At 38.7% G+C, this 20,761-nt stretch overlaps 1 protein-coding gene across 17 annotated transcripts in view; it reads left to right on the top strand.

Moving 5' to 3' along the window:
* TCF4 (transcription factor 4) overlaps nucleotides 1-20,761 on the top strand; it is a 336,776-nt gene that overhangs the window by 204,038 nt on the left and 111,977 nt on the right. For 12 of the 17 annotated variants that reach the window (XM_045850363.1, XM_045850355.1, XM_045850356.1 and 9 more), the window contains 2 exons: nucleotides 8,752-8,881; nucleotides 9,363-9,412. The exons of 2 other annotated variants lie outside the window; for them this stretch is intronic. In XM_045850363.1, coding sequence (XP_045706319.1) covers nucleotides 8,752-8,881; nucleotides 9,363-9,412 — 180 coding nt within the window. The remainder of the gene's footprint in view (nucleotides 1-8,751; nucleotides 8,882-9,362; nucleotides 9,413-20,761) is intronic. 3 more of the 17 variants (XM_045850375.1, XM_045850361.1, XM_045850357.1) reach the window with 1 other exon arrangement.

Raw genomic sequence — 20,761 nt, 5'->3', positions numbered from 1 at the left:
AGGGAAGACGTGGAACTCAAGGGCAGAGGTGAATGTGACACGGGGCCGTGGAGAGCGGAAGCGCGGGCAGTGGGAGATTTCAGACACGAGACCTGAGGTTTAAACTGAGATTTCACTTGAGACAGCATGTTGTGTCCCACTTCCTCGGCCTGTTACAAACTGTGCGGTGTACTCTATGAATGATACTTAGAGGTACTCATAATAATACCACATTACATTCTAATTTATATAATAACATGTTGTATAATACTGTGTTCATATACATGAAATATTATACATATATATGATACACATAATAATACTCCTTATCAGTAAATCAAGGCTAAGTAAGTACTAGGAATGTTGCTAAACACATTATATTGTCTACGTTAATTCATACAACAGGTAGGTACAATTATGCCAGCATTTGCCAGATAAGAAGCCTGAAGCTTGCAAAGGTTGGACAGATTGTCCGAGGTCATCCGGGAGCTAAGTGGCACTCACTCTCGGGCGTGTGCTACTCTACTGAGTTAGGGGCTCCTCTGGAGTAAGTTTGAGAGGTGAGCTTTTGATGTTAAGATGAACTGAAGAGACGCACATTGACTCCCCCTAATTAATGGGTGGAGTGAGGGCAAGAACAAAATGAAGAGTAAGGAATAGACACAGGGAGTATAGGAGAGTGAAGACAAGCACCGTCTTTGAAGTGGAGCCCATGTAAATTCCCGTCCTGGCTGTGCTGCTTGCCAGCCGCATGGGTCAGGCAGCGTTCCCACGCTGCTGTCCTCCTGTGTACAGGCGGCGTCATACCTTCTGCTTGTCAGTGTGGAAAGGATCTGCCGCTGTGCCTGGTTCATAGCAGACACTCGGTTGCAGTTGCTGTTGCTGCTGCTACCACAGCTTACTACGTTCCCAGGACTCTGCCTTCACATTCTTCCTCCTCCTCTTCACTGTTACTACTCCTGCTGCCACTGCCACTGCTATTATTAGAGCAGTAGTGGCTGGAATAACTGATGGAACAGATTGATGCTAAAACATCTAGAACAGTTACTGAAGTTCTCAGTTTGGCCAGCAGCAATAGTTGCTCTGCACTCACCTCACTATTTAGTGAGCATTTACCACGGCAGGTCTTTGAGCAAGTTCAGTGGGGAGTTAGAGCACAACGAAGCTATTTCCTCCTTTCACTAGTGTCTACGCTAGTTTGGAACATACTTTTGACAAATCACACATTTAAGAAAGAGCTTTGGGAAGCAATGTGAACGCACCTTGAAAGTAGACCCAGACCCATGTGAAGCAGGAGGCCATGCAGAGAACTCCACGAAGATAGTTAGGGCTCCGGTCATTTCACGGCGAACTGAAGATTCTGTTGCACATTTCCTGCTTCTCCAGATAACCTCAGTTTTCTGACAGTATGCGGTAAGCTTGTCCCCTTGCTTACAGGTTCAGATAGTTATCGGGATACTTGATTTCAGTAAATCTTCTGGGCTTGGCCATCAGACCCTGATTGAGCAGCCATGCCAGGTGCTGGTAAGCCGGATGAATGGGGTCCCAGTCCCTGCCCTCTGGGAGGGCCATCTCGACGTGACAGTGGTTTTCACAGATCCTTGCTCAGAGGGGGAGGCACTTACAACAACCTTGACGTGGTCCCTTCCCCACCCACAAAGAAGGAAGCTGGCATGTGACAAGTGGATGTCCTTCTACTAAGCTAAACTAGCAGGCTGGACACACACTTTTCAGCACAGCTATTGTAGCCGCATGTTTATATTTATCGGGGAAGTGGTGCTAATTCCCGGGTATGTTAACAGGTCTTATTCTGATTGTTCTATTTTTACACTGGAACAAAATTGCTGAAGAGAACCATTTTGAGGCAAGTAGTGATTATAACATACTTATCAAATTATGTATCAAACAAACTTCCTGAACTGAGAGGGGCTTAATCCACAAAGAAGATAGTTATGTTTACATCGTAAGTTTTCAAATCTGCTTTTATTGTAGGTTACCGTTGACTTTGGTGTTTTCTTTGTGCCAACTTCCTATCTTCTTACTAAGAAATGCACCCCTTTTTTTACTGTGTGGTAGATGGCTTGGGGGTCCAGAGTGGGCTTCCGAAGCCACAGAAAGGCCCCTCACCGTATTGTATACCGTGAATAGTGTAGTTTTTTCAGTTTGAGAGGTAATCGAATAGGTTAGTGCATAAATCTTTCCAACTTTTGAGCAGCTGTAATTTCTATACCAAAATACATGAGTTGTTACTAGACTCTCACTCTCTTATACATTAAGCAATTGTTACCATGGTAACTTTTGCATCACAGTATAACATTTAAAAATAAGGTGTAGTGTTTATAGGAAAAGACAATGTATTTCAATTTTTGAATGGTGAAATACAACCAGTACTAAAATAAATAATTTTGTAAAATGTGACTTGAATTTTTGTAGAGGTATGTACATTTCCAACCAAAAATGATGAAGGGCATTCATTTAATTTTTTTGTGGTGTAATGAGGAAATATTTTTTACAAATAGCACTTGGTAAATACCACATAACATTTATTAAATGTCTGTAATTAGCCTCGCAAGGACAAAAAGTTGAACCTATTGGAAGTCATTTATTGGTGGCTAATATAGTAGTAAGAATTCTAATTTAACATCACGTGATTGATAACATTGTATCAAGTACAGTTTTATTTTTGCGTACTTAGGCAATACCTAGTATGACTAGCTTTGTTCTCATGTGTACTTGAATTAACAGCCCTACTTTGCGCATGCTTGCAAAAGCAAAATTAAATGAGCAATTGAAATAATCCTTGTGGCATTTCCAGGAAAATGGCCTCTTAAATGGAAATTATTGAGATTGATTGTTGGCCAGTTTCTTTATTAAATATGGAACAAAGCTAGCCATGTCTTGTTGCCATTCCAACTCTGGGCCATTAGGCTATATCATCACTATTTATCTAACTCTTTTTTAGTTTTTTTATAGTGACTATTCAAAATTGTTATCTGAGTGTAGGCCTTCTGTCTGAAAGTGGAGTAGACTGACAGTCATTCACAACTCTTGAGGAATCATTTAGGTCATCCTCAGTGGATTACAATATGGGACTATGAATTGGAGAAATAGGGGAAGGAGGGTAACCATGTGCTGGACACTGGCTCTCCTGGACATTTGTTTGTTTATGTATTTATTTACTCACCCGAGGGCATCCTTATTGATTTTAGAGAGAGGAGAAGGGAGGGAGAGAAGGAAGGAAGGAAACATCGATGTGAGAAATATCGATTGGTTGCCTTTTGTACACACCCAACTGGAGACCAAACCTATAACCCAGGTGTGTGCCCTGATGAGGAATCCAGCTGGGACTATGCTCCAACCAAGTGAGCCACACTGGCCAGGGCCTAGACATTTTACATATGCTGTTTCATCCGCTCCTAATAACCCTATGATAGGGCCTTTATTCCCTTTTTACGGAGGAGGAAATTATGGTGTAGAGCAGTTGTGTAACTAACCCCCAGTCATACTGCCAGGTGCCTCTGAGCTAGGGTTCTGGCTGATCTTTCTGACCTCAAAACACCACCCGTCTTTCCCTGGGAGGGTTAGATTCTGCATATGACCTGTACAATGTGCCTTCTACTTTTAGAGTGAAGATAGAGAACATTGACCAAAAATCCTTAAAAGATCATCTTTGCTAAATGATAATTTTAATAATCTACATTTCTCTGCAGCCCAATAGCAGTTTGTTAAGTCCCTGATTATGAGAGTTATCCTTGCCATCTTATCTTTCTAAATGTCCCCAGTTCTCATTTGTTGAAACTAAGCATAGGATAGAAATAAAAATAAGCCAAAAAGACATATTCCAGGACCTTCAAATTCAGGACTAGAGACGGTCCAAGACTGACCTTCAGTTCTGAGCTTTGAAGTTCAAAAGTGGACAGGTGGAAATACTGTGTTCTTCATTGCCCTTTGGTGCGAGATATATTCTACGTTGCAGAGTAAGTGCCAACAGCAGCAAAATTATCGTCCCCTCCTGCTACTATAGTAAGTCAGCAATGGCCCTTCTGTGGTCAAAATGGCAAATTCAGCAGCAGCTATTCGACAGGGATTTGCAAAAACTTCCCCATGGCTGTTAGGAATCTTATTCAGCAGTGTCTTTGAAAATCCAATTCTGTGCAGAATTAACTATGTAGAAATGACCTCGGCTGTGATTTTTTTAAAAGAAAAAAGGGTTTTAAACAAATCTAATTTGTAATTTTTCTCAATGTGAATTTTGCGCTTAGCACTGCAAAGTCTATTAGGGGTGTCTGTGTATATACATACACACATACACAGTATTCTTAAATTTAACATGGTTCAGAATTTTCTTTTCATATTAATGTAAATTCCTGGCTTTATAGAGTCAGTTCACCATACAAAGCCACTATACATCACTTAGGTTTGTGATGAAAGAATGGAATTGCAGCTGTGTGAGTACTAGAATACCCAAACATGAATTAGGCTCGCAAGCATTTGGCAATAGTTCAGAAAAGGAGCTTAATCTGGTTTCATCTGAGACTGCTTTTCTCTGTTCGCCAACATCCCCCCAAGATGTTGTGTCTGATAGCAGATCACCACGTAATGGGAGTGACGCAACGTCAGAGAAAGCCCTGAGAAACCGGGGCCACACTCGCCTTTGTCCAGAGGTTTTTTTCCCTTCGACTTCTTTTCTCTCTCTCCCAGATTCCAACTCTGAAATTCAAGGTCATTCACTTATTAGATGAATTAATTATAAGCCAAAAAGCAGCATTCGTGGTACTCTGATCTCACTCATATCTATAATTAAGGGTAAATATAATCTTTCTTTTTAGAAATGTACCACCCACCCATTACATTTAAAGTGCTGACTGAAATGAAATAATAGTTCAGAGCAAGATGATTTTAGTTTAACAAGAAAAAAAGTTGATAATTTAAGCTTGAAGCAGTTAGTTCTATTTTTGATTACCATTCAGTTATAAATCTAATTTGAGATATATGCTGCCGTACTGTTATTCAAGTTTAATTCATGGTTTGCTTTCTTGGTTGCATAAGCCAAGTTCAGTGGTTGATCAAAGATGTTCAAAGGCTTCCCCCAAAAGAAATGGGAACAGGGTTGAGTGTGTTAGGAGGACAGCCTGAGACCCAGAACTGGGGTAAAACAGACAAACATTTTCCCCGAAAGGGAGCCTTGTAGAACACTGCCCTTGGCATTTGAGTGGCTGCGCTGGGGCCGGCTCACTGCTGGACCGGCTGTAGGAGGTGGACCCCCCAATATTGAAGCCCGATCGGCAGTATTAGCCTGTTTTACTCTTTGGTTAGAGTATTTTGAGTGTTAAAATTGTTTGTCTTTCAGTAAAATAAAGAGTGAGTAAGGGGAAGGACTCGTCTCATCACATTGCAGACAGTTGAACAAAATGCTAAGCTATGGGTTTAAGATTTACAGGTTGGCTCTTTGAGATGCCACATCTTGCTTCCAGGGTTTCCTGGCAGACGTGGGCAGCGTTCTACCGGGACCCAGCGTAACCGCAGAGCATGAGCTTGCACAATGTCAAAAACCTAAACCTTTCTAATCCTATTTGAGGCGAAGAGAAATTGGCCCATTTTAAAAGTAGACTTCAGCTTTTAAACTTAACTCTTATTAACCATACATTTGGCTTTAAATTCATATATTTATATGTAGGCAAATTCATATAGAAGTGAACTCCTTATCCACTTTATGCAATATTTAATTTATTAAGTCGAATGCTGTTAACTTTTTTAAATTTGTAAATTCATGTTTTTCCGCTGGTGGAAAATGTTTTATCTTTCTTATTGCTACAGGGTTAAATGTGTGACGTAAAGGCCAAACAATAGTAAATGGTCATTGTTCATTTCACAAGTGTGCTCTACAGTAAGAATACATATATTTTTATCTTAATTTTCCCTACGGGAGTGATTAGGCCCCCCTTACGTGTGAGGATATGCTTATTTCTGTTGCATTAGAAGAATGATTCTATTGACTGAGTGAAAAAGAAAAAGGTCTAAACAAACAGGTCTAAAAAGATAGAAGCAGGAATGTGCTTTGTGGAAAAAAAAAAGATGATCGTGAGCCACCAAATGTTTGTAGGTGCTGTCTGGTCTCAGTACTGGGTCACTCTACGTAGTCCACGTGGCTGGCTGCACATTCCAGAGTTGGATGCATGATTTATTTAAAATTGGCTCGTGAAATGATTTTCTTCTGAATTAACAACAACAAGGTCAGCCAGGGGCAGTTAGCTATTGTCCAGTTATCATTTTATATTTTTCACAGCTCTATTGTGAATGCTGCTAAAATACAGCACAGCAAGTGTGTCTGTTTTTGTGTTGACCTATTGAATGCATCTACTTTCTTGGGAGTGAAAACCTTTGCCACCAGCACCAACAAAAACACAGCTATGGTGAAGCTGATTAGGAAGACAAGCAAGCATTTCAGCCAACATATTTGCTCAACCCTTTTCTGAAAATTTTGTGTAATTTTAGAAAAATTAAAATGAAGAAATTGGGTAATACCTATCTAGAATACAGAGCTCTCCATGGTCAACAGAGGGGAAGGCGGGGGAGGGGGGCGGAGACTGAGAAGGTAAAGGGGCCAAATGTATGGGGGGAGGGGAGGAAATCAGGCTTCAGGTGGTGAGCACACAGTGGAGTAGACGGGAGTCCTGCTGTAAAGTTGTGCACCTGGAACTTTATCTACTGCTATTAACCGGTGTCACCCAATACATTTAATTAAAAATGACAAGAATGTTTTCGATAATTTAATCTTTAAACTCCTATTGTCAATGAAATAAAGGCCTATTTGTAGGTTTATCAAACTATGAGGAGGTTGTGATTTAAATCAGTCACAGATATATTGGTGGACATTTCCAAGAAAACTTGGATTTGTACTTAAATAGATAATAGACTTTATTAATAAGATTTACCAGGAGTAAGATTTGGGGTTGAGATTCTAAAATTTTTTGCCACTCCTACAATGACAAAGAAATCATTTGGTGTTATACTGTTGGATTCCTGATTTTGTAGAAATCTTCATTATAAAGAGTTCTGCACTTTAGTTTGTTATTTCACAGCATTTTGACATCTTAAATTCGGAAGGAGCAGTAATTAAGCATGTGGATGTCAGATTTTTGTCCAGTAAATAATCTGATTTTTTATTAGCTATTTATGTGGTAAATACTAAGATATTTGCAATGAGTTTATTCCTCAAAATTTGCTTCCAACCTAATATGTCCTTCTTGGAGTTGTATTGTAAAGTAAGGTTTATTCTGTATCCCTTCACAAAGTCTGAAACTGGAATCAGGCGAAGGCAGGCTTGTCAAGTAGCTGATTAGTCCTTTATCTATTACTCATCCAGCACTCGCAAAAATCCCTGGGAATGCAGAGGGTCTCTTTATGATATTTAGCTATGGCGGTGGAAAGGGGAGGTTTAAATTTTTGATTTTCCAGCTTATGGGTCATATTTGACCAACTGCTTTCACTAGCAGACATGCCACTTTGTTGAGCTATTTAGGAATCAAAAAGACTGCCTTAATTTAAAACAAGGACCCTTTGTTTTAGTTGGTGACTGCCTTGTGAAATTTTTCAGTTCTCAGCGGGTTAACCAGGGAACAGGGGCAGAGTCATAATTGGCCTATTTAGAGTATTTTGCATGTGAATAGTGTGTTAGTGAAGCATCCCTAAGTCTGTTGTGAGTGACATGGTGATTAGAATTTAGATTAGGGAAAACACATTCTGTACTTTATCAAGGACAGTAATTAGTTCAGTCAGTAAAAGTTGATTACAAGTAACGATAAAGTTAGATTTTTAGTACTTAATTTTAAAATTTCTTTATTAAATAGTAAATTTGTTCTTAATATAAATGGTAGTATCTACACTTATTTTCTAGCATATCAGAATAATTAAAAGAGCAATGTGTTCACTGCAGAGTATAATCAGACGATTTATATGTTATGGGTAAGTTTCTACGTAGTTTTTAGAAAATGTGATATTATATAATCTTTCGTGTGTCATCATTTTCGAAGGTTTAGTAATTTGTCACACCATGATAAGTTAATGATATTTGTGAAAGTTTTCTCGCGTTCAGGTAAATGTTTAATCTGTGGGGATGTGTTTTAGCCTCTGATAGTCCTCAAGAGGGCATTCCAAAGTTCTTTAATTTGTTCCTACTAGCTTAGAAAGCCTACTATGTCTGTCATTTTGGGAGTTAGTGTGAGGATTTGAGTTTCCTCCCGGTTCAGATTGCATTACCTTTTCTGTGGGGGCTGCGTCAGTTCGTGGAAGGTCACGGGGTGCAGATGCAAAAGCAGAGTTCTCCGTGGACGTGAGCACCCACTCCCACCCCCGGTGGGAGCCGTCTCGAAGTTGTGTGCGTTCACAAACCGGATGCGCCTTGGTCCTTGTTAAGGAAGAGCGTGAATTGTTCCCAGATGTGAGCTTAAGTTGAGATAAAGAAAACATTAGTCTTACATAAATGGCCTTTTCTTTTAAATTAAAATGGTAGTCGTCTTAAAAGATTAAAATATTGCTTGAAAGGGAATCACCTTCTATCTTCCTCTCAAAAACAGAGTTAAAAATCCACAAACTCTGGGCTAGCTCCTGAGACTGCTTTCCTTTTCCTTTTTGTTTTGTTGTGTTTTAATTGTTTTAGCTTAGCAGATGCTGTTTCTTTATTGCATTGGTTTAAGTACTAACAATCAGTTGGGGGGTGGTGAATGTGAAAAATTAACCTTATATGTTTGTCTTCCCTTTTTAACCTTTTAGCAGAGTCTCCTGGGAGGTGACATGGATATGGGCAACCCAGGAACCCTTTCGCCCACCAAACCTGGTTCCCAGTATTATCAGTATTCTAGCAATAACCCCCGAAGGAGGCCTCTTCACAGTAGTGCCATGGGTAAGGTGCTCCTCTGTTTGAGTGACTCTTTATTAGCAGCCTTGTTTTTTCTCCCTTTCCTTTTTAATGCCACCCTCGCATCCTACCCTCACCCCGCCCCACCCCCAGAAGGAAAAAAATTCATAAAAGTGTGCTCAATTGTCAGGCTCGTGACTCCCCCTCAATAGTACATTGGGTGGGGATGTTAACAATTTACAGTAGCAGAACTGTTATGGTGAGCACTTACTTCTCATGTTCTCCTGGCCGCCCATGTAAGAAACATTTTAAACAGTCAAAGCATTAAAAAGTTAAAACATCTCCACTTTCATGAAAACGGCAGAATTTGATTTCTGCCAGAATAGAGGGTGATCTCGGTACCAACATTTTGCTGAGGTAATGATTTAAGGAAATCTGGTCTAATCTGAAAGGCGTGGAGGTTTAATCTGCTTTAGTTAGGAAAATGGGCCTGCAGGGAGCTCACAGACTCTTCGTTTTCTTTCAGAGGTACAGACAAAGAAAGTTCGAAAAGTTCCTCCAGGTTTGCCATCTTCAGTAAGTACTGCTCTTTCCACTTTGCGTGTTTTCTTTCGTCCTGCTTGCGAGGCGTGAGGGCGATAGGACTGAATGCGGTTCTGTGCGCCAGAGCAGCGTAGTCTGTCTAGAATGGGGACGAGGAAGGAATGACCCGCTCCTGACCCACGCTGGAGTGATAACTGGCATGTTCTGGAAGACTAGGTGGTTGTGTGCATGCTTATTCAGCAGGTTAAGCTCTGAAGAGAGCCTTGAAAAGGTGCCTGAAGTTCCAGGAGTTTTACCTGTGCAGAGCTTTCAAGAGAATGAGTATTAGTTTCATGTGTTGGTTAAATTCTTTGTCAGTATTATGATGATTTATGGATTTGCATGCGAAAGGAGATTTGTGGAGAGGATTTAGGAAAAATTTACATGGGTTTCAGCCCAGAGTGCAGAGAAAATGTCTCTATTTTCTAGAGAGGTTACTGAATAAAGACTGCAAGGTAGCTGCATCAGTAGCCATTTGTGTCTGGGATACCAGGTGACAGCAAGCCTCCAGCTGTAACCAGAAGCATTCTGGGTGTTTTTAAGAGCTGGAGCTATATGCAGGAGTGGCTGAGTGCCTCCAGTCCCCAGTGTAGCAGAGAGAGCTTGTGATCACAACAAAATACGTGCTATCTTATTTTCAATTCTTAATATATATTGTATTTTCAGATTTGACATCCTGGATATTTTATTTAGAACTGGTCTCTTACTAGTAATTTTCCCATCATATAAATTAAAATATGAATGCTTCAACTCTTTGCTATTCTTCCTTCTTTCCCATGAGCTAGATATTTTAATTTAATTTTCTGTTCTGTAGGACACAAGTATTCTTTGAAAAGAATGATAATGGGCCTATTATCATACTCTAAATCATACTCTGAAATCAACTTATATTAGATTTCTAAAACTATCCCTAATCAATGCTTGCATATTAGTTATAATTTATTTTTAATAGATTAGAAGAATAATAGTCTTTTACAAAATGCACTGTTAGATTAACCCAAACACCTCTGTATTTGGCTTGATTCAGTCCAGTTCATTGAAAATATTATTAAGTGAATATATCAAAATACATCTTATCAGGGAAAAATGAATTTTGTGTGCTGGTTTATCATAGATGTGGTAATGTTGAAGAGGTATCACAAAATTATCCATAAATATAGAAAAATGTTTTGTAAATACAACTGCCAATGGCATATAAAATAGTCACTTTGGACTACCAGTAAGCCATTTAAAAATGTACTGAGTGGTTTATTTTTTGATTTTTCCATGTTGTATTGAAATTGACTAATATCTTCTCAGGTTTTTGTGAGCATATTTTAAGCTTAAAGTTTGTGGTGGATTTAATGTAGATGAAACTTTAGCTTTTAATAGCTTTTATGACAACTTGAAATGATATAGTCCTCACAGCTGTTTACATTTTCAACATGCCTAAACCTAATACGGACAGTATTAAATACAGTAAGTGAACCTTCGAATGTTCTGAGATGATAGAATAGCTCTGTGCTATGAAATCCATGCAGAGCTTAAAGCTATAGTGACCCATTTATGCCTGATATTCAAATACTTTTCATTTGTTTTTTTCCACTGCTAAAGTAATGCAGAAATCTGCAGTTTCTGAGGGTTGCTTTTGTGTGGCATTAGATATTATCTATCTGCTCATTCATTGTTAACAACAATTTCTCATAATTCATTGTAAGTTTTTAAGTATTTCCCAGGAAGGATCTGGCACTATAGAAAATTTCACTGGTATAGTTTTTTCTTTGCTATGAAGACACTATATGTATGCTGATAGGTTGTCATATGTTCTGAAATATTCACGTATATTTCCCTTCAGAATAAATCTGGAATTGGAAATTTAGTTTGCATTATTTAATTTTTGGTTTTTGGTGGTCAGTTTAGGATTTTACTCTTCATAGAAAGCATATCTTGGCTAAATGTTTTAATGATCCTTACAGAACATTTTGGTAAATAGGACCCCTTTTTTGAAAGACAAGGAAGGAAATTCTATTGAAATGGAAATTTTATCCTTTTTTGTGTTTGATTTTCTGTTTTATTCAAGAAGAATAAGCTAGTTTGGTTAATTTTTAGAATTCAATCATCTACTTATTGTCATTACTTAAAAAAATCTCAGCTCTGTTTAAATGGCAGTTTTACTTAGTTTACATCGGTTTAGTTGTTTTTATTGATTACATGTGTTACCACCACACAAACTATAGATTTTATTTGGACCTGAAGAGATGGTCTGTAGTAGACACAGCGTGCTGCTTCTGCCCTGGTGGGTCTATAGCTCTGCATTTTTAGATCTCTGCTATTCTTACTTTCTTTTTAAACTCAAAAAGTTGTAAATATTTAGTGGTGAGAGGTGCCTCTTAAACTTGCTTCGAATGTATGAGGATTTTTGTCACAAATACCAAAAAAAAAAAATGGGGGTGATAAAAGGTTTCTTTTGGAGCGATTATGGCTAAAGACATTTGTATGTTTTCTTCCATACATATTTGCCATGATAAATAGTAATAAATCTGTCACAATCTGTTGTGTCAACTCAGTTGTTTTTTTTTTTTCTTTTCAAAATGAGTCTTTCCTTAAGATAACACAAAGAAAATTCAAACTGTAACATCTGTAATCAGATGTAAACCGCAACATGATTGTGATACTGAGGCTGGACTTGTTCTGCGGCCATGGGGCTGGGTCTTCCCAGGGATCCAGGAGAGCGAGGGCCTGCCTGGCCCTGCTTTTGAGACTACGGCGGCATCTGTGGGAGAGAGAGAACATACGCCTGGCCCAACATCAGAACGTGCTGCTGGCAGGGGCCTGGGCCGTGTGTGTGTTCTGTGCGCCACATCTTGAGACCTCAGGTCGCTGCAGAAGCACGTCTGTGACAGGGCCGAGGAAGCCCCGTCCTGCTGGATTTATGGCACAGGCGCAGTGGAGGGGAGGAAGCCTGTCCCTCTGGACAGCACAGGCCTGTAGTTAGGACCAGGGGGACTTTTTTTTTTTAAAGGAAAGGCTGTGTGAAATGACAACTCTAATTGCCCACAAGAGCCCTGTTAGTACAGCAGAACATTTTCATGTTCCCTGTTCAAGTTTTAGTATGTTGCTCTTTTCGGTCACATTCCAGTTTCTTGTCGCCCTTATCTGGTGATGAGACTTTAGTAATAAAGCTTTGTCTTTAGTGGATGCCAGAATTTGTCTTTCTTATCTAATTTCTTGAATCTGCTTGTGAACTTCTTAGTTGTTTGATTTTGACATCTTGGTTTTCTTTTTAAAAGCATTTGTCATCTTAAACTTAGTATTTTTCAACTTTATTGCTCTTACCTTATCTTTGCATAACCTAATAATTATACATATTCAATCATGAATTTGTGCAGAAAAAATAAACTACTATAAATCACATTTTTTTGGAAAAATGATCCATGATTCTTAGAAATTAACATAGAAGCATTAAAATCTAGAAAGTAAAAAAATTTTATATTGTGTAATTTAAAAATATTTTTCAAACACAAAGAGATCCACTCCTTTCAGAAACGTTGTTTAGCCCACCAGTATGTAAATACCTAAAACTTTCATTTTATTATAATTTGGAATGTTTCAGAAGGATGTACATTTTGCCAGAAACTATTTATAGCTACAATCATTTCACTTCAAACATTGGTGGAACCTGTGTCCACTGCTAATCCAGTTTGGAAACTTCAGTGAATTTACTGTCATTCTCAGCTAAAATCCCTAGAACTTCAGAGTTCTTGGGAAGTGAGAAGTTTTATCCTTAGAAATAGTTTATGATCTCTTACACCACTGGTTATCCTTTATTCGCACCGCACTTTTCAGTCAAGTCTACTTTCTATGTTGAATTGCAGGGGTTGTTTTGGTTTGTGTGTTTGTTTTCTGGTTTGAAATTCAGGGGGTTTCTGCTAAGCTTTGTATTAAGTAGTCAGAGATCTTTTTGGATAAATGAATTTTAGGAAAAACAATCTCTACTGTCATAAATATTCTAAAATAAAATTTGGAGCCTCCAAGAAGATTTGAGACATGAGTTAATCATTATGTGGATTTGAAAAATAAAAACTCAATGTGTGTGAGATACCAGGTTTAACAATTTTCGTAAGGGAAGAACTCTAAATGAAATAAAATCTTAAAGTTTCTATGAGACTTTCTTTTACAGAAGAGATGATTAGGAATGTCAGGGAAAGATGGACAGTACTGATGGCATTAATTGTTCTGTGTGTTTTTCATTATATAAAACCCTTCATATTTCAAACATGATGTTGAGTTCATACCTGAAGCTTTTTTTATGGAAAAAGAAAACAATTTTTTTTCCTCAAATGCAAGAAGAAATCACAAACAATTGAAAAGAGAAGTTGGTAAATTGTATTTTCCTTATTAGAGGCCCAGAATTGTTTATGGTAAAAAACTGAGCACTTAAAGCACATAATTTCCCCCATCACTTTTGAAACTGATTATAAGGAAGTCACAATGATGCTTTATCATGTCAACCAAATTTTAACTTCAGTGACAGTACAGCATTTGTTAAAATGAAATTTATGTGAAGTTTAAAATGAACTGCCAGTCACCTGGGCCCATCCTAGAAGTAGCCAGCCAATTGTGTAATGAGGTAGAAAAGGAGGAGCCTATTCAGGGTTTATTCCTGGAAAGGTAGATACTTTGAGAAAAAATAGAACTATACGCGTCTACATTAAAATATTCAACTTTAAACTTAGTATGCTCATTTTTAATTCAAGATATTAAAATATTAAGTGTGGATATTAAACTAGTGCTTATTAGTTATGAAAGTGTATAGGCAGGAAGAAGGTGAAGGATAATGCAATTAAATCATCCCAAATAGGAAAAATGTGTCATTCATATAATTTACTTAGAATGTGTAATGTGACACTGGGGTACACCTTGAAAGTTGCCAGGATATTCACCATAGAGTACTTATTATTTTGTGCAGTTAATACTGAATTCAGGAAACCAAAGGCTTCAAAAGTTCAGCATATTCATTGTTTATTGTTTCTTTGAAAACCAGTCTTATCCTCTCCACAAAGCAGTTAGAGGTTATGCTTTTTATGAATGGCTGGTTATGAAACAAATACAGGAGAATCTCTATGTTTACATTTTCATTGGGGTTTCTTAGTGCATGAAAACTACTCAAAAAGCATATAAGATTCATGCAGATATGTGACATACGTACCATAAGGTATTCCAATCTCTAGGAGTTTGCTAAAAATTTCTCTATTTTTTTTGTTTAGGATTTTGGAATAGTAGTATTTAGTATAAAACTGGAATCATTTCTTGAGAGAGGAGAAATACATTTCAGAGAACTCTCATTCTGAACCTTATTTTATCACTTTCACTGAAGAGTATGTTTTGGTGTGAAGTCTTGGACTCCATCTGAGTGGTTTAATTATTCAGAAATCTGAGAAGCTGCTCTAAGACTGCTTTACCTAGAGAGAGAACTGTAACAGGGCTTAGATACATTTTGAAATTTTAAAACTTATTCTGCCTCTGTGAATTTATGTCTCTGAAATAATATAGATGGCTGGCTTAATATTTGGTTGGCTACATTTTTGTAAACTTAGATTTATTTCATTGATTAAATCATTGATTTTTATTTTCTGACATAGTGATTCTTTTTCTCATTTTCCCCCCCAATCATTGATACTTTCTGCATTTCCAAGATGTGCTTCCTGGTTTCAAATATCTAAAGGTTTTGTTTGAAAGTAATAAATCAAAGTTAGATTGAAGTTGGAGGGCTAAATAAGATTGTCTCGTAATATGTAGTGATAACTGTAGAAGTAATGAGTTCCTTCAGAAATAGCAAAGTTTATTTCCTTGAGCAGGTTAAATTGTCAAGCTGTTGACAGATACTAGCTTTGTTTTCCTGGGTTTTTTTTTTTTCTGTTCTTTTTTAAAAATAAATTGCACTGAATTCTCGAACTGAATGTAACATTGCATTTCAAAGCAGTAGCATGAGATTCTCCGCCCTGGTCTCAACTGTCCCAGGCTGTGCCTGTGTGCATGGGTGTGTTTGCACATTTTAAAGGAACGAGAGCTTTTGTAAAATGCAGGGCAAAATGTGGAGTTTTCAAGACTCGATTATTTTATCTCAAAACAGCAGCATGTGAACGCGCCCCGTTTTTTTTCAGTTGCAGCTGCTGCAGAGGCGCAGAGCGAGTGAGGAGCTTTGTGTTCTGCTTGAGCTCCTGCTCCCTCTTCAGAGAAACGAAGGTAGTGCAGAGGGGTCCGCCTTGGTTAGAATTTCAGGGAGGAACTGGGATCGAAGTTTTGGTGAGGAGTTTACATTTCAGTTCTGAAACAAGGCGCAAGTTAGATTGTGACAAGAACACTTGAATAAGCCTATTTGTGTTTTTAATGGCACCCACTGTCGTTTCTGTAGTCTAACTTAACTTTTCCATCTGAGGAACTAATCAATCATCAATATGCTGCCAGGGTTGCAACGTGATGTATCAGCGTTTACTTCTAGTGTAACCAGAAGGGGATCTGTGTGTATATTAAACTTAACTAAATTTATTCTGAGTATTCAGTGGAACGGAGGACTAGGGACATTTTCTGCTGACGTCCTCTCCATAGCAAATTGTAAAGAAAAATTTTCGTTGTGTTGCTGGAATTCAGTTGTGTCTGCAGTGACAGTAATGAAAAGGCATTTCCTTTGTGAAGCAGGGACTCCCATTAGAAAGGCTTCCACTTTCTCAGAGAAATGACCCTTGTGGTATGTTGCTCACACATACACATGAAAACTGTCACTGCCACCACTTGCTGTGACCATTGTAGAGAAATGCTGTTTTGAAACAATTATTTTGATATTATCTGAGAATGAGTGCCTAGCTGTCTACGGCAGTCTCCTCCCTCCCAGCCCATATCATTCTAAATATGCCTCCTGGATTATACTTATAATAATATTGTAATGGCTTCATTCTACCGATTGGCACAGTATATCATTATATCATTAGCTGCTATGAGAAAGCAGTTTCAAGTAGGTGGCTGATTCTCAGCGTTAATGTTTTCAAGTAACCCTGTTTGGGGAATTCGGTTGTTTCACAGGTGCTCAGGTATATTAACCCAGGGTACAACAATATTTTCTAGCTTGCTCATTATGAAACGAACTTGTAGTACAAAATAGTTCAATAATAAGTAGAGTACAAAAACTGGGGCTTTATCATAAGAAAGTCTAATAACTTGAGATGTTAGCAGATGGGCTAAAAATAAAATTTGTCCAAGGATGTAGCAGTACTAAACTCATTTCTCGTGACTACTGAAGCTGAGGTTTTGCAAAGAATGTTCATGGCCTAGTGATTAAGATTTGTTAAGTCAATTTGAATTTTTTTAGTCATTAAGCTAAATAAGAAATAAACCTATTTCTGTAAATATTGTACTATATGTAAGTATTGTTATGTAATAAGATACAAATTCTGGCATTTAATACTAAGACATATGCTTCATGAGTGAAATTTTATTACCAAAGCCTATGGGTCTCTCATATAGAGCCTCTATACGAATTTTATTTTTAGATGTATAGAAGACATTGCCACATAGAATTTGTAGCTTAATTGATAGTGCTAGGCTAAAGAAAACAGAATTAAGCATATTTATTATGACCATACATAGTTGGAATTATAAAAATCAAACCCCGATAGGTATTTTACTTATAATTATTCAAACCCCAATAAGTAATTATTTATGAAACAAAATAATGCTATTTTGTTTTTCCCTTTAATAAATTACATCAACAATGTAGCTGTTAAGTGGGACCCTATAATAAAATGGGAGCTCCCGGGGTGGGGGGAGGTTGGAATACATTTCAGAAGTTTCTTTCATTTATTCATTCATTCATTTCTTTCTCCATTTATACTCATTCAAAAGATGTTGTTCAACTAAACTAAAAACTAGACATACCATATGTTATTGAACATTTCTCTCTCTTCCATGTACTATTTATGTAAAGTATATAAAGTTTCAAAACTAAGGTTCTCTATGTTTAAAGAAACTTGCATTGTTGTCTCAATCCCATCCCAATTTGTAGGAATGGCCTTAGCCTTTGAAAGAGCATAAGGTCTGGCCTTTCGAGACAGTTGTGCAATAAAAAAAAATAGCACACAGTATAACACAAGGACTTTTTGTCCTATAGGCTTCTTATGTAGCCACCCAAAGAGGGTAAGGGCCTTGTTTTATATACATCTCATTGCCTTATGCATATTACTTTGAACTGTATTTCTAATGAATGACTATAGCAATAATTTGAATAGTGGGGTAGAAATAACACTGCACTAGAAATAAAGACATCTTCCTAATTTCAAATCTAATATCCTCTACATAGTTCCCCAATGGCCTGGATGAGGTCACACATTGATTGCACGGCCTACAGAACAAGTGTAACCGGTGCCTGCCTAATGAGATGGTGTTGGGCCACTGACACAACCTATCCACAGTGTTTGCTCTCTGCCAGACACCGGGCACGCACTTTGCAGCTATCAAATCACCTAATCTTACAAACAGCCTGTGGGATGTTCTACTACCTGTTCACGGCCAAGGAAACAGAGACACAGAGCGGTGAAGAAACATGTGCGAAGTCACACAGCTAGTAAATTGCAGGGGTGGTATTGAGATCTGGATGATTAGTCTCAAAAATGTCTGTATTTTTATGCATGATGCTACGCTGCTTGTGGCTATTCAGAATACTCTGTAAACCAGTAGTTCTCTGCATCCTGGTAGTTGTTCACTGAGCATGTATTTAATGATCTAGAGTAAATTAAATATTCTGAAGTTTCATCTCACTGTAGAATGAGTCTCAGTGCCCCAGGTAGGGCACTAGTTATAATGTACAACTTCTACCCACTAGGCAGATCCGTTAGAAAGCCCGGATAACCCAGGACAGCATTTCTGTGATAGAGACATCCTGGTCTGCTTAAGAGCATGGAGTCTGATCAGCTGGGCTTGTAGTTGGCTGGACCCCTTACCAGTTTTGTGGCTTTGAGCACATGAGGTAATATCCTTAAATTCTTCCCTGAAAAATGAAGAAAGTATATGTATCTCTTAATGAGATTGTGGTAAATAAATGACAAAATACTGTATATATAATGTGGTTAGCATAGTCCTGTCACATTGTAAAAACCCAAGAGATGGTAACACCTAATGCTAATAATGATAAACACTGGCAATGTTAACATTAGCGGCGAGGTAACTCCCTTTCTTCTGGCACTTGAGAAAAGTGTAATATAGAGCTTCCTGGAGTAATTAATAACAGGGCAGAAACTAAGACCAGGGTCTCAAATTGCATGCAGAAGAATTCTACCTAATGAAGGTCACTTGGTTTTTCTGAAATTATGAAACCCTGCAAGTGCTTTATGGATCGCTTTGTGCTTCCAGTAGTGTCTCTGTCTGGCCAAGACATCTAGTCGGCCCTTTTACTCGTTACTCTCTCTCTGCAGAGTGCCTGTTGGAACTGTAGGCTCCATCTTTCTTCTGTTGAAAGGAGACCTCAGTCCAAGATGACAAAGCTCCTCACGCTAGGATTCCCTCTGCTGGTAGCTGATTTTTGCCTAAGTCAGCCCCGCCTCTAAGTGATAAGGAGATTCATGCTTCTTCTCTCATCTTCCGTCAGTGTTACTCTGTCACCGGCAGGAGCCGGGTCCTCCAGGTGCTGCACGCACAGGTCCACTGCAGTAGGGCTGGTCTGGTGCCCTCAGGGAAGAGACACTTAGGCCTGGAGTCCGACGCATCCGGCAGGATGAAGACAAGTTGACTAGGTGTGTGCCTGTGGCAGTTTGTTTTTCTTATAAAGTAAAACAGAGTTCGATTTGTTTAGGACTGTTTAGGTGAATTTCTAACATTAAACAGTAATATTTATACAGATGTTTTAAGGGTAAAGTCAAAGAATTGCTGCATTCCGGCCTTTGCCACCTTGTAATGTGTTTTTTCTCAGTGCCACTGCTGAATTCATAAAACTGTTTTTGCTTGTCAGCTGTGGGAAACTTAAAACAATTTTTTTTATAAGGGCTGATTACTTAACTCTTGAATGTTAGGGGGAAAGACCATCTGGCAAAAGGGGTGGGGAAGAGAGAGCATGGTCTCTGTATTCCGCCCTGTCTTTTCTCTGCCAGTTTTAATGTACAGAACAACTGGGCACCACGCTGGGTTCCTGGGGAGAGGCCCTTTTTGGCTGGGCTTCTTTCTCACATCCCAGAGCAGGGGCCGAGCCTTCGGTTCACAGACACAGACCGAGTCCTTCCCTGGGAAGCCAGATAGATCCGCAGGAGCCAGCCCTCATCTGTAGTCATTGCCACCTTGTGGATTACAAAGGGCATTGGTTTCCGTCAGACTCCCATTTAAACTTGGCTTTTTGTAGCGAGCACGCTCCGGCGATGGGTCGCTGTGCCCCTCCCCGAAAGGATCCTGGTTTGTTCGGCAACACCTCACTTCTCCACTCACAGTTCACTTACAATTCTGATGAGAGTGTTTTTTCAGGAAACACACATTTCACTTTTTGACCTAGGAGCATCTGTTAGAATTTTTTTAATACTACTTTGGCATTCTGAAAGTGTTAATGTCTTTCATATCTGTTTAATGCTATTTAGGGATATTTATGATCACCTCTTGGTTACTCAGGGTAAAGTGTGTCGCAATTTTTTTTAAACAGACAGGAAAGCATTCACATGAGGAAACAGATTGCTTTAAACATGTGCTTCCTGTGACAGTAAAAAGAACAAATTAGATTTAACACTGTGTAATGAATGCATAAATGTGTACATTTAAGCTTTTAAAAGCTTTATGTTCAGTTCTGGTCACCACAAAAATTGAGTCATCTGTAAAATTTAAAGATGCCTCAGTTACTCTCAGATTCCTGAAATGCCCAGAAATGGAGCTCTTCACCTGCTGATGCCTCACCGGAATCATAAAAAGCACGATATGTTCGTGTTGGAAAGAACAAGGCCGTTACAGGACACATTCAGAGGTTCACCAGGTTAGGGTCTGATTCCGTATGTTTGGCAAAAACATCAGAATGTGTTAGGGGACAGAATGGGGGAGGATTTTACTACCACCTTCCTCCCTCTCTGAGGGTCAGTGCAGAAACCATGCTCTTCCCTGTCCCAAGTGGTCCTCTCTCTCTTGTGAAAGAAAAAGAAGAAATTCTGATGTTTACTGACTGGAGCCTACTCAGACTCCTCTTCTCTGTGATGCAGTCCGTGCTCCTGTATGCTGGCGGCAGACGGTGGCTAGAATATGAGTTAATATTTCTAGTTTGATGCGCATGTTGAATCAATCGGAAGGCATGAGTCCCCCCGCCCCCCAGAAGGGGCTCCCCTCTCCCTTCGCCATTTCTGTCTGGGT

This window comes from Phyllostomus hastatus, unplaced genomic scaffold (assembly GCF_019186645.2).
Source record: "Phyllostomus hastatus isolate PE091 unplaced genomic scaffold, TTU_PhHast_1.1 phas_contig_80, whole genome shotgun sequence".
Lineage (NCBI taxonomy): Eukaryota > Metazoa > Chordata > Mammalia > Chiroptera > Phyllostomidae > Phyllostomus > Phyllostomus hastatus.
This window is presented reverse-complemented; position numbering and strand designations above follow the sequence as displayed.